The 12,312-nt window shown below is 31.4% G+C and overlaps 1 protein-coding gene across 1 annotated transcript in view; it reads right to left on the bottom strand.

The window, feature by feature from the left end:
• LOC111634553 (WD repeat and HMG-box DNA-binding protein 1-like) overlaps nucleotides 1-12,312 on the bottom strand; it is a 152,440-nt gene that overhangs the window by 25,725 nt on the left and 114,403 nt on the right. The window contains exons 17-19 of the mRNA XM_023379355.1: nucleotides 11,194-11,275; nucleotides 3,323-3,488; nucleotides 3,125-3,242 (exon numbers count right to left, since the gene is read on the bottom strand). Of these exons, the coding sequence (XP_023235123.1) occupies nucleotides 3,125-3,242; nucleotides 3,323-3,488; nucleotides 11,194-11,275 (366 nt within the window). The remainder of the gene's footprint in view (nucleotides 1-3,124; nucleotides 3,243-3,322; nucleotides 3,489-11,193; nucleotides 11,276-12,312) is intronic.

Raw genomic sequence — 12,312 nt, forward strand, 5'->3', positions numbered from 1 at the left:
TTAAAATTAATTAATTAAATTATAATTATAATTATTAAAGTTAATATGAGATGGCGCCTAACGTCTATCTCTAGTGCCAAATTGGTTTATAATTTATGTAATAGCCGTAAATAGCCCGATATCATTCGGCAGTTGTTGATATTTAGACGCAAGTTAAGTTATTTTATTTGCAATCGATCTTTTTAAGAGGTTTGTGACTTTGGAACAGTATGATGAGTAAAAAAGGTCTTCAGTTTGGATTTACTTTGAAGAAAATGACGAAGATTCGCGTAATGTGCAGTGCAAAGTATGTGATACAAAAATTTCTCGTGGAGGTAAGGAGAAAAAAGCTTTGATGTCGGGTTTGACAAATCATTTAAAGAACAAACACAAGGAGGAGTATCAGAAAATACATAAATCTATCTCAACGAAAGAAAACACAGCAGATGTCGTCGTTCTCTGTTCAAGTAAGTCCACGAAGCAATTAACCCTTTACAACTGCCAAGAAAAAACAAAAAAGTGGGATATAAATGACCTTCAGGCTGTGAAATACCATTATCTGATTGCCGAAATGATAGTGATTGATAATGAACCACTGAACATAGTTGAAAGATCTGAGGCCGTATTCTGGTCACTGTGTCTCTGGTCTCTCATAAGCCAGTCACTGATTGGCTAATCATTTGGATTAGCCAATCAGTGACCGGCTTGCGAGAGACAAGAGACCAGAGACAATGACCAGAATATGGCCCCTGGTTTTAAAAGATTGTTAAATGAGATCCTGCCGAGATATGCCATACCGAGTAGACCGTACTTTTCAGAGAAAATAATTCCTGAACTTTATGGAAAAGTAGTAACAAAGATTAAAAAAAAGCTTGAAGACACAGATTATATATCAATCACTACCGACTTGTGGACGTGCTTGCAAAACTCTGTCAGTTTCCTCAATTTCACTGCACACTGGCTTGACAGCGATTTTAACTTGATACATGCTGCACTTAATGTAAAACACTTTGAAGGGCAACATACTGTGCAAAATATAGCAAATGCTCTGCAAGAAATACTGAGCCGGTGGGAATGCCCTTTATCAAAAATTCACGTCATTGTTCATGACAATGGACGCAATATTGTTAAGGCTGTCAGTGAGGCTAAAATGAATTCTGCATGTTGCTTCATACATACACTACAGTTAGTAATCAAAGACTCTCTCAAAATTCAACCTGAGATCGGAGAAACTATTGCTGTGGGACGAAAAATAGTAACCCACTTTAATCATTCAAGTACTGCATAAGAAAAACTGAAAAAAATTCAGGAAGACTGGGAATAGCCAAGCATAATTTAGTGCAAGATATAACAACACGGTGGAATTCTACCTTTTATATGCTAGAAAGGCTTCTTGAACAAAAACGAGCTATTTCCCTCTATCTAACTGATACAGTAAACATATCTAATCTGACTGCAGAGCAGTGGGAGATTGTAGACCAATTACTGAAATTATTAAAGCCATTTGAAGAGATAACAAAAATTACTAGCTCAAACTATTCATGCTTATCTGAAATTATTCCCCATGTTGTTACTCTTAACCGCTACTGCAACAAGGCCGTGTCTTCTGACCTAGCACCTAAATTAAAGTTTATGGCGATCGCCATGCAACAAGGGATAAAACAACGTTTTTCACAGACTGACGATAATAAAAACTACCTGATATCAACTTTGTTAGATCCAAGGATTAAGACGAATTTCTTCACAAACCAACTGCAAAAAGAAAGAGCCCGGCAGTACATTCTGGTTGAAGATTTAGTTTCAGACTATGATACCAGCAGCGATGAAAGCGTGCATTCTTCTCCCGTGCAATATAAACGTAAAAGAACCGATGAGCCTGGACAAAGCATTCGCACATCTTTCTGGGAGTGCTATGATGAAGTAGTTGCTGAGAACTTTACCGATGATGACAACGGAGTCGGAATAGCTTCTACTTCAAAGAACATCATAGCAGGTGACCTTGATAAGTACTTAAGCATGAAAACTTTAAAGAGAAACGACGATCCATTTGCCTGGTGGGTTACACATAAATCTGTTTAGTCAAACTGGCTGCTAAGTACTTATCAGCTCCTGCAAGCAGCATGCATTCAGAGAGGCTTTTTAGTGAAACAGGAAATGTATATGAAGAAAAGAGGAACAGACTTCTTCCCAAAAATTCAGAAAAGTTGATTTTTCTGCACCATAACCTACCCCTTATTGACTTCAGTTATAATAAATAATTTTGTACAATGAAACAAAAAAGTTAATTTAATTTTCAAGTTTATAATAAAGGATGGTTTCATAAAATTACAGATCATTAATTATTATTTTTTCACATTTTATGACCTAAGTTTCAATCTACTGTGCCCATGCAGTAAAAGTTTTCATACAAATTTTTTACTCTTTTTCACTCCTTTAGGGTTTAATTTTGTAAAATCTTTTCTTAGTACGTCTACACTTTACAAAAGGAACACACCCTCAAATTTTTAAGATTCTAGCACCAGTAGTTTTGGCTCTGCATTAATATATATACCCGTATATAAAAGAACTTTTCTTTTATATACGGGTATATAGATGACTAAACTATATAATAAGTAGGTAGTTTTCATTTGATTTGTTACCCTTTTTTGATCTCTTAAAAAAATAACTTAGTTATATTACTTTTCCTTTGATCTTTTACATAAATAAGCAAAAAATTGCACTTTCTTGATCTTGAAATGTATGTTCAGCATTGATAAAAGTTACCAAAATGATTAATTTACTGTGTTTTCTTACTCCTGTTTTTAGGTATTTGGTATTTGGCCAAATACCGAATAGTGGCCGAATATTCGTTACATCACTAAAATATATATTAAATTTATTTATTGTCAAATGTATAGATTTACAATAAACTAAAAATATTCAACACTAATTTAAAAATTAAAGCCAAATGAACAGTCAAATTATTGGGCTGTATTAAGGCTAATTTTAATTTTTGAATTTATCCTTAATGTAGCCTGATAATCCAACAGTTTGGCATTAATTAAAATTTAGTTTAAATTAGTTTAAAAAAAAAATATTTTATAAAAATGATACCTAAGAGATGTAATGAAAATAGATTAGTTTAAAAAAATCTTATATTGCTTACCCTGACCAAAATAAAGTAGATTTTGGACTTAATGGTACTGGAATAGGATTTAGAAATAATTGTTTCTTATCATTGACTTTAAATATTATCATCATTAGATTCTGATCTCCTGGTACACCTTAAAAATATTGTCAATATGTAAATATTTAACTAAAAATGATTTTCTAGATTTAGATATTTAAACAATTATTTTCTTACCATATCCTTGATGATATATTACAGATAAAGTTTTCTCATAAGCAGTAATACAAACTACAGGACCAGGTATATTGAATATTTCTAATTGAATTCCTCCAATAGAAAAAATGCGAATTAATCGCATATCTGTTGCAACAGCTAACCAACCAGAACCAATTGTAATAGCCTACAAATATTTAAATAATATGCAATAATTTTACAGTATATAGGCTGTGTGGAACAATCTCTACATGAAGATTTTCTACATTTTAAACACATTTGTAAACAGTTACTTTATAATATATAATCATTTGTTTTTATTTATGTTAAATTTTTATCATATATATTGATTGTTATCCTTTTTTTATTTATATTTTAATCTTTTGTTATAGGAGTTATTTTTGGGGAGGATATCAATTGTCTTCTGACATTTCCTTCTGTATATGCAATAAATAAATAAATAAACTTTAATGAAAAAATGACCATAATCAAACCATCTTCAGTTTTCATTAATACTTTTACACAAACTTCTTTAAGTTCTTACATATAAATATTCAAACATCAATCCTCTATAAAGTTCATTATTTCAACCTTTTTTTTTGAACCACTCAAAATAAAAAAATTTCACAAATATAAATATTTATATAAAAGATTAATATTTTAAAAATACTAATATCTATAAAAGTTATGAAGCATTATGGTAATACTAAAAATAATTATATTATTAATTTTTATCTGTAATTTATATATTTAGTACCTTATATGATAAATAATATTTGCACAATAATGACAACATATAAAATGAAAGATCAGCTGTAAAACCATATCCAACAGAAAGTTTATCTTTAAATCAATCATTACAAAAATAGTTTATAAATCTTCAAGTATAAATCTAGGACATTAATGTGCTATTCTCTCAGAGTTCAATTATTAATGCATTCACTGATTAGGAAGAATGATAATCTAGTATTAAGTGGACAAAATAAAACTTTCAGTCTTTTACAATTTATTTCTAATACAGCAGAACAGTGTTTTTCTACAAAGCCATACATGGGGGTGGCGGGTAAAAGAAAAAGACAAGCGTTTGTAGGTCCTACACTACAATAAAAACTACAATTTCAGTGAGAAAGCTGTGCCTGTTTATTTTACAGTACAATTAGTTCTTTGATCGATATTTAAATCTCAACAGAAAGAAAATTAAATACATACCAGTAGTTTTTAAAATCACTGACATAGTTTTAATATGGCCATGGGGGTCGCCAGAATTTTTTAATTTGAAAAGGGGTCGCATATTCAAGAAGGTTGAAAAACACTGCAGTAGAATGTCAACTGTCCAAAAATCAATTAATCAAAATTGACTTCAGAGAGTACTGTACTAATTCCAGAAGTTATGAAGTTTTTACATAACATAATTATGACTGTCAGAGATCTTCTATACTAACTATTCTAACTATCAACACTAGTAATGATATTTCAATAGTGGTCCTATAGAAAGTTTTAATTATTTATTTAGTTAAACATAAGCATAAGATTGCTTAACAGAACTAATCACACAGGAACACAGATATGCTATATAAAATTCACTGATTTTGAAGGATATGCATTTTGGATCATATGTCCCTCATCAGTTCTTTCTTTATTCAACATCAATCTGGTTAAAAACATTACAAATTTTAGGTTAAAATTATGAGTGTACTGTACGTNTGTGTTTAATCCATTAATATAATTTTTCAGCATTTTTAAGAAAATTGTAAGAAATTTTATTTTCACTTATTTATAATTAAAGACTTAAATTCATTCGAAAGTTTAATTCAGTTTCAATTCTAGTTTTAAATATCACTAGTGAAAAGAACTTTTTTACTAACTGAAAAGTTCTTAATTAAGACGATTCAAAATGGTATTAACTGAACACATTGAAAAGATTTACCATGGGAAAAAATTTCTTTAATGAAGAACAACTTGCATTTATGTAATTTAAACTTGTAGATTAAGCTAGAGATCATGGTTTCTAACAGATGATGTAAGCATAATAGAAGGTTAAATATTTTAATTTTTAATAATATAAAAGCAAGTTTATGAAAAAGCATAATTTTGACTTTAAATATGATTTAATAGATTTTAGGTAAATAAATAAAGTTAATATTTACATAAATTATAAAGTCCCAAGGATTAATTTACTTACTGAAATAATTATGACCATACAAATAATTTTGGGTCATTTTAAAGTCTTTATTTTTTTCAAATAATGTTAAATCAATATAAATTATTTTATTTTAGGTTTGGAATCACATTTGTTAGAGACAGTTGTAAGAAAAGAACATTCAGATTTGGAAGATAAAAAAAGAAAAATAAACAGTAATGTTATTAGTGGAAGACAAAAGCTGAAAGATTTGAGTGATGAAATTTTACAGTAAGTTTTAAAATTTAATAATTACAATTCTTTTATAAATAAAATTGATATTTATCCTCATTATTGATTATAATTATATAATTAAACAAATTTCAAATAAAACTAAACTTTTAAAATTTAATGATTTTGCTATTAATTAAATGTACTATAACTGTTTTTAGATGCTCTCTATTGCCCAATATCAGTTACTGAAAAAACTGTTGTTTTCTCAAAATATAAAAATAAGTACAGTATTCTGTTATGTTGTGCATTAGTCTTGAATTCAATATGAGAATAATTAATAGAGAATAAAATATTAGTCAATTTTTTCTTATTTATTTTTAATAAAACCATTTTATTTTTAATATAAATAAATTGTAGAAGAGATATGCAAGTAACAATAGTTGAAATTAAATTCAGTGTAATGATAAAAGGATTGAAAATAAAAGCAATAACATTCAATTGGTATGGATTAAACTAAGCAACTTTCTGTATACAGGGTGTATCAGAATGACGTTTTAAAAGTTTGGAGGATTGTAGAAGATGAAATTTTGAACATTTTGATATAAGGAACCTATAGCCAGAAATTTGAACTAAAGTGTCTACAGCAATAGGAAGTGCTTGACCGCCCTTCACTTTGGTAGCTACCCTTCTGTCCATTGACATCATATTATTGCTGTGGATGGAAGACTGTAAACACACAACTACAGTGGTTTAACTGAGCCTGTGTACAGGATGTGAGGACCCGAACAGGGGTCGATTGAGAGGTCCGAATGAGGGGTATCGATCGAAAATAAAAAGCTCCTTTTCAGACGCTAAGGAAACGGATTAGGTGTCTCGATTGAACAATGCAATTGTTTTTTTTTTTTTCGTGAATTTGTTAAACAATGGAAACGGATAAATTCGAGGAAAACGCGACGAGAGAGAGGAATCATATTCAGTCGCAACGTTGACCTCTCCCGCGCCCTTCATTAGGTTTCGAATTGTCACCAGGTGACTATGAGAGACCAATGGAGAGGCGACGACGGTTAAGAAATCTATAAAACCGTGCGACTCAAGGGACAAAGGTTCTTGGTTCTTAGTTCTTGGTTCTTGGTGCTCCTCTCCAGGATTTTTGTGATCCTACGTATCAACAGCGACCGATTTGTCAACTCCTGTGACTTACTGTCGCTCTCCCGTGACATCGTAATTTACACGGATTTTCCTTTCACCAGAGACTTTCACCGAAGCTGTGCCGCACACCCCGGTCTCAACGTCGATCTCAACGTACAACATTGAAGGACCAAACGGAGAAAGTCGGACCCTTGAAGGAACTTTTAATTTGCTCCCCGAGCTGTGTTACGTTGAAAATTTGAAGAACGTTGTAAGAATCTTTTGTTATATAATAAACGGGTTAAAAATGGTAAACCTGTCTCAGAAAGTCATTCTGCGCCCACACGACAGAAAAAACCGCTCGGCTGTCGAAAAACCCTCACCCTAATCGGCTGACCTCACAAGGACGTTGTGTACTTAGTGCTTGTCATCCTTCAGGTCATCCCTTGCATTCACTGGTGCTGTGCTGTAAACACACAACTAGTCAATGTGAGTCCCTTGTATAAACAACATCTGTAGGACACATTCATGAGCTTACGGAGCACATCTTTACAGCATTTAATACCATCAGAGGGGAGCTGGCATCTTACAGAGAGTTGGACAAAACATGGTTCATCATTGCACGTTATGTAAGGAAGTTGTTGGTCGTCACATTGAACATTTACTCTAAAGTAGTTCAGCCACTGATTCGATGTACAGTTTGATTGTACTCTACTGTTTTATCAATAAAACTTGTCATAAATACTGTATTCTGCTGTTTCATTCAGCATACTGACTGCAAAGTGCTGTAGAAACTTTATATCACATTTCTGGCTATGGGTTCCTTATATCAAAACATTCAAAATTTCATCCTCTATGATCCCCCAAATTTTTAAAACGTCATTCTGATACACCCTGTATAACAAAAGAAGGCAATTAAATAACTACCCAATTTTTTATTTTGTTTAAAATAAAAGTTTATATGAAATTAAAATTATATATAATTTTCAAAAACCCTTGATTATAAGCATTTTCAGTTTTATTTAAATTTTTAATTCAAAAGAACAAATTTTGTTATATTGGATTTATATATTCTGCCACAAAGATGTTTGCTTGAGTGAGTATTTTTGGCTGTCCTAGGTTCAGATCTTTATTTTTTAAGGACAAGTTTTTTATTTTTTTTTCTAAATTTTATTTTTGCAGGAAAGGTAAATTACATTTGTTTTACTACTGAATTATTTATTTTTGCATTTGTTTTACTAATTTACTTATTAAATAAGTAAATTGTAAATACATATTTCTATGAGCTTTAATTCTCTTGATATTGTATTGTCATGTGGATAGAATAAGTAATGACACAAAAACATGGTAAGATACATGGTTTCTTTCCTTAGAATAGCTAATGTTAGTGGTAATGAATAGCTGAATATATATACATTGGCTATATTTGACAAACATGTTATTGCAGTTCTCCTTGAAACATTAGGCCGCGTTTCTTTATGCAGCGCTCGAGAAGCGCTTTACAGCGAACTCTCTGAAACCCATTTCTAAATGCAGCGCTGCAATGTAGCGAACCGTTTCTAAACGTTTGCTGCAAGAGGTCGCTGCAGCGAAGATAAAGCAGCTTTTACGTTCGCTACACGTTTAAAGCAAAATGGACGCTTGCATGTATAATGTGGTATTAACCAGCAGCGATAACAAAAAAGTCGAGGNGGTCGGACCGAATAAAATAAAATTAAATAAAGAAGCTCAAATTAAATTAAATATCTTTATTAAAGTTAAACAAAGAAAAACTTCATTTTTCGAAATTTTACGAAAAAGGATATATACATTTCCTTCCCACGGAGCCGTTTCCTATCTCTCGGGAAACCGAAAAATGATTCACGAGGAACTTATCCTAAAAATCGGCGATTGGTGAAACCCAGTAACGTGACAAAAGGGATAAAAGAGGGGTGATGACGAGAAAAGGAGGTCCGTCGTCGCTGTCCGTGAACACGGTCCATCATCACCGTTCATGATCGGGGAAACCCCGTGCCGATCCTCATCGCCGCCGTCCGTTCCTCAAGACAACTTGTCCAATCCGGTTAGAAAACGTCCGATCCGAAATCGTAGAGGTATGATACCCATTAATGTACACTCTCTCTTGGCGCATTTCCCTCCACTCCCGCGTGTCCGCTCGAGATAAGCTCAATGTATTTATGTTAGTTATGTTACCGTCTCAATAAATGTTGTTTTGTTGTTAAAAGTCGTCTTTATTTCGAGTATCGCTCACACTTTACCGACGACCCCTCTCACCTCCTCCACTCGACCTGACAAAAGAATCCCGACTTTACAGGATAGAAAAAGCATTTTCTAAGCCATCCACTGACCAGTGGGCAGTTCTCACCGAACTGTTGCCTATCAAAAAGAGGTACGACCTCGTCCTACCTCAGGCTACCCACATATGTTACCAGTTTTCCCGCTGTAATGAATTTAGTAAAAAGTAAAACAACAAATCAGATAACAGATTCTCATCTCAAAAATAATTTAAAATAGCAGTGACTAATATTCAGCTGAATATTTCGGATATATTATGTTTACATCAGTTTCAGAAATCACATTAAATAAGCCTATGTTAATTTGTAATCATATATGAATAAATAATAGTAATTTACCCACATTTGATTTTTCTTTTTTCTCGTGTGTGGCCAGTGTCAATTCAAAAGTTTTAAATGTGGTCATTATGTAAAAAATAGTTGCCCATCCCTGAACAAAATTATGAAATGAGTATACTCAATCCCTATGATGGACAATAAATTTAAAAGAAGATTATTACATACTAGTTTAATGAATAGATCATTAACTCAAAGATTAAAAGAACATCACTATGATCTAAAAATATATTCATTATAGTCCTTGCCCAATATATCAGTCAGTCTCGGATATTACCACTATAGGATAAGGCCAAAATTATAAAAGGAATTTAAGATAACTGGAAGTTAAGAACCTGGAAATGCTTAAAATATTTTGTGCTAAAACTAAAAGAGAATATATTAATAACAAAGAGAATAAGACATTGCTTCCAGCCTGGCAATCTCTATTTGAAAATCCCCCAAAGTGTGGCAACATAGCAGTTATCCCAAAAACAGCTGATTATATGAGTACACATAAGTTATAGAGCACTAGATGCACAATATTATTTGTTCTAGTCATGTTTGATATCATGTGTATTTTATTTAGTTTCATTTTATTTCCTTGTAATTTTTAAATGTTGTTTTTGAATTCTCTGTACAATGATAATGTTAATTATTTTTTTATTTCATTTTATTTTATTGTGTTTTAATTTTAGAACATTAGAGTTTAAAATCATCATTGTAAATGATAGAACATTACAGTTTGTACACTCAGTTTTTTGTCTTGTTCAAAAACCTGAAGCAGGCTCCTGAATGGAGCCAAAAACATTTGTATTGTAATAGAATTTTGTTAGAAATGTAAGGAAGATGGTCTCTTGTTTGTTATAAGAAGGTTTCAGCTTTTGAGAAGTCTTTACTTGGAATATGGCTATGTTGGTCAAACTATAGAAAAAACATGTTAGCCCCAACTGGGGTGAGAGAGAAACTGGGTTTCCTTATGAAGTGTAAGATCAATGGCCCACCAGTGGCCAGGTGGATAAAACCACTAAATGCTCGTAGTTGGTCATGGGTTTGTGCCTTGCCAGCAGGCTGATCACATGGAGTTTTCCAGGTTTTCTTCACATTATAGGGACCAGTTTCCCTTAAAAGACCTGCTGGGAGGCATTCCCCCTTCAGCAGATTGTCCTTATGTTGTGTTGCCATAACCAAATAAACTGTAAACTCAATGAAGTCTATCCAATGTCAATTCATAGAATATGGCTACCAAATGTCTTGCTTCCCAAGCTGTGTTTTTACTTTGAATTAAAAGTTTCATCAGTACATTGTAGACTTCAATGAAAGACTAGTACTTATTATTAATAAATTAGGCAATTTTTCCTGTTATTCCTTATCATTTGTATGTGTTAAATTTCTATGTCTTAACTTTTTCAATTATTGTTCTAAAATTAAAATTAATATTTTTTACTTTATTTAAACTATTTATCATTTTATTATTTCCATATCAAATGTAATTGGTTATTTGAAATTTTTCTGCCCTGATTATTATGAATAATTGATATTCTGCTGCAGATGGAATCAAAAATTAAAGAATGAAATAAAAATGAAATAAACTTTTAATTAAGTACTAGTTTCTTTTCAAATTTATTGATTTAGTCTAATAGTTCAGTCAGATATACATATAATAATTTGTATTATAATATCAGTTTAGATCTATATAAAACATAAAGTTATTAATAAAAAACAACTAGTGTTAATATCTATTAAAAACTAAATTAATGTAATGAAATATGATTCATAATTTTTGATTAATCTTTGCTTACCTCAATATTTTCATCCTTAGGCATTTCTGAACTCCACTCTTTATTAGAATCCCAAGAATCAAAGTTCATACAAACAATTTGGCTAAAGCAATTAAAAATATTTAAAGTAACTTTTGTGTTCAAAAATACAGTAGAGCCTTGATTATCCGACCCCCTATTAACCGACACCTCGCTTAACCGACCGTCCTAGTTGGCAAATTCAAATGTCCGCTAGTGATGTGGTGCTACAATATTTGGCTATGTCTTGGCTACTTTAATATTATTTTTACGTTTATTTACTATTGAACACAAGACTGTGTTATTATTAAAACACTTGGCGTTTATCCACTTTATTCAGTTGATACGGGCACTTTTACACATTTCGGGCGTATAGCCCCTCATCAGTCAACTGATAAGAAGAAACATTTACATTAGATTATTACATTTTGTAAAAATTATATAACGATTCTAAAACATGTAACTTTTAAGACATACCATTAAAAATTCAATGACACTCGTACAGCACAAGTTATTATTCACTGCTGTTAGGATAAGTTGATAACATTGATAACATAAACCTACATACATTAAATTAAAAAATAAAACGCTGTATAATTATACATGCTTATACTGATAACGCACAGAACTATACTAATTTTTGTTTACTATTGTTTCTTACTGTTAAGTAGCTGTGACACATCTTTTATCTTCTTACTAAAGTTAATAAATATATAGGCAGAATCCTTCCTAATGATTAATGAATAAATTTGTTGGTTTCTGTATAGTTCTGTGCGTTATCAGTATAAGCATGTATAATTATACAGCGTTTTATTTTTTAATTTAATGTATGTAGGTTTATGTTATCAATGTTATCAACTTATCCTAACAGCAGTGAATAATAACTTGTGCTGTACGAGTGTCATTGAATTTTTAATGGTATGTCTTAAAAGTTACATGTTTTAGAATCGTTATATAATTTTTACAAAATGTAATAATCTAATGTAAATGTTTCTTCTTATCAGTTGACTGATGAGGGGCTATACGCCCGAAACGTGTAAAAGTGCCCGTATCAACTGAATAAAGTGGATAAACGCCAAGTGTTTTAATAATAACACAGTCTTGTGTTCAATAGTAAATAAA

The sequence above is a fragment of the Centruroides sculpturatus genome, unplaced genomic scaffold, assembly GCF_000671375.1.
Source record: "Centruroides sculpturatus isolate CEXI.00-Female unplaced genomic scaffold, Cexi_2.0 scaffold75, whole genome shotgun sequence".
NCBI lineage: Eukaryota > Metazoa > Arthropoda > Arachnida > Scorpiones > Buthidae > Centruroides > Centruroides sculpturatus.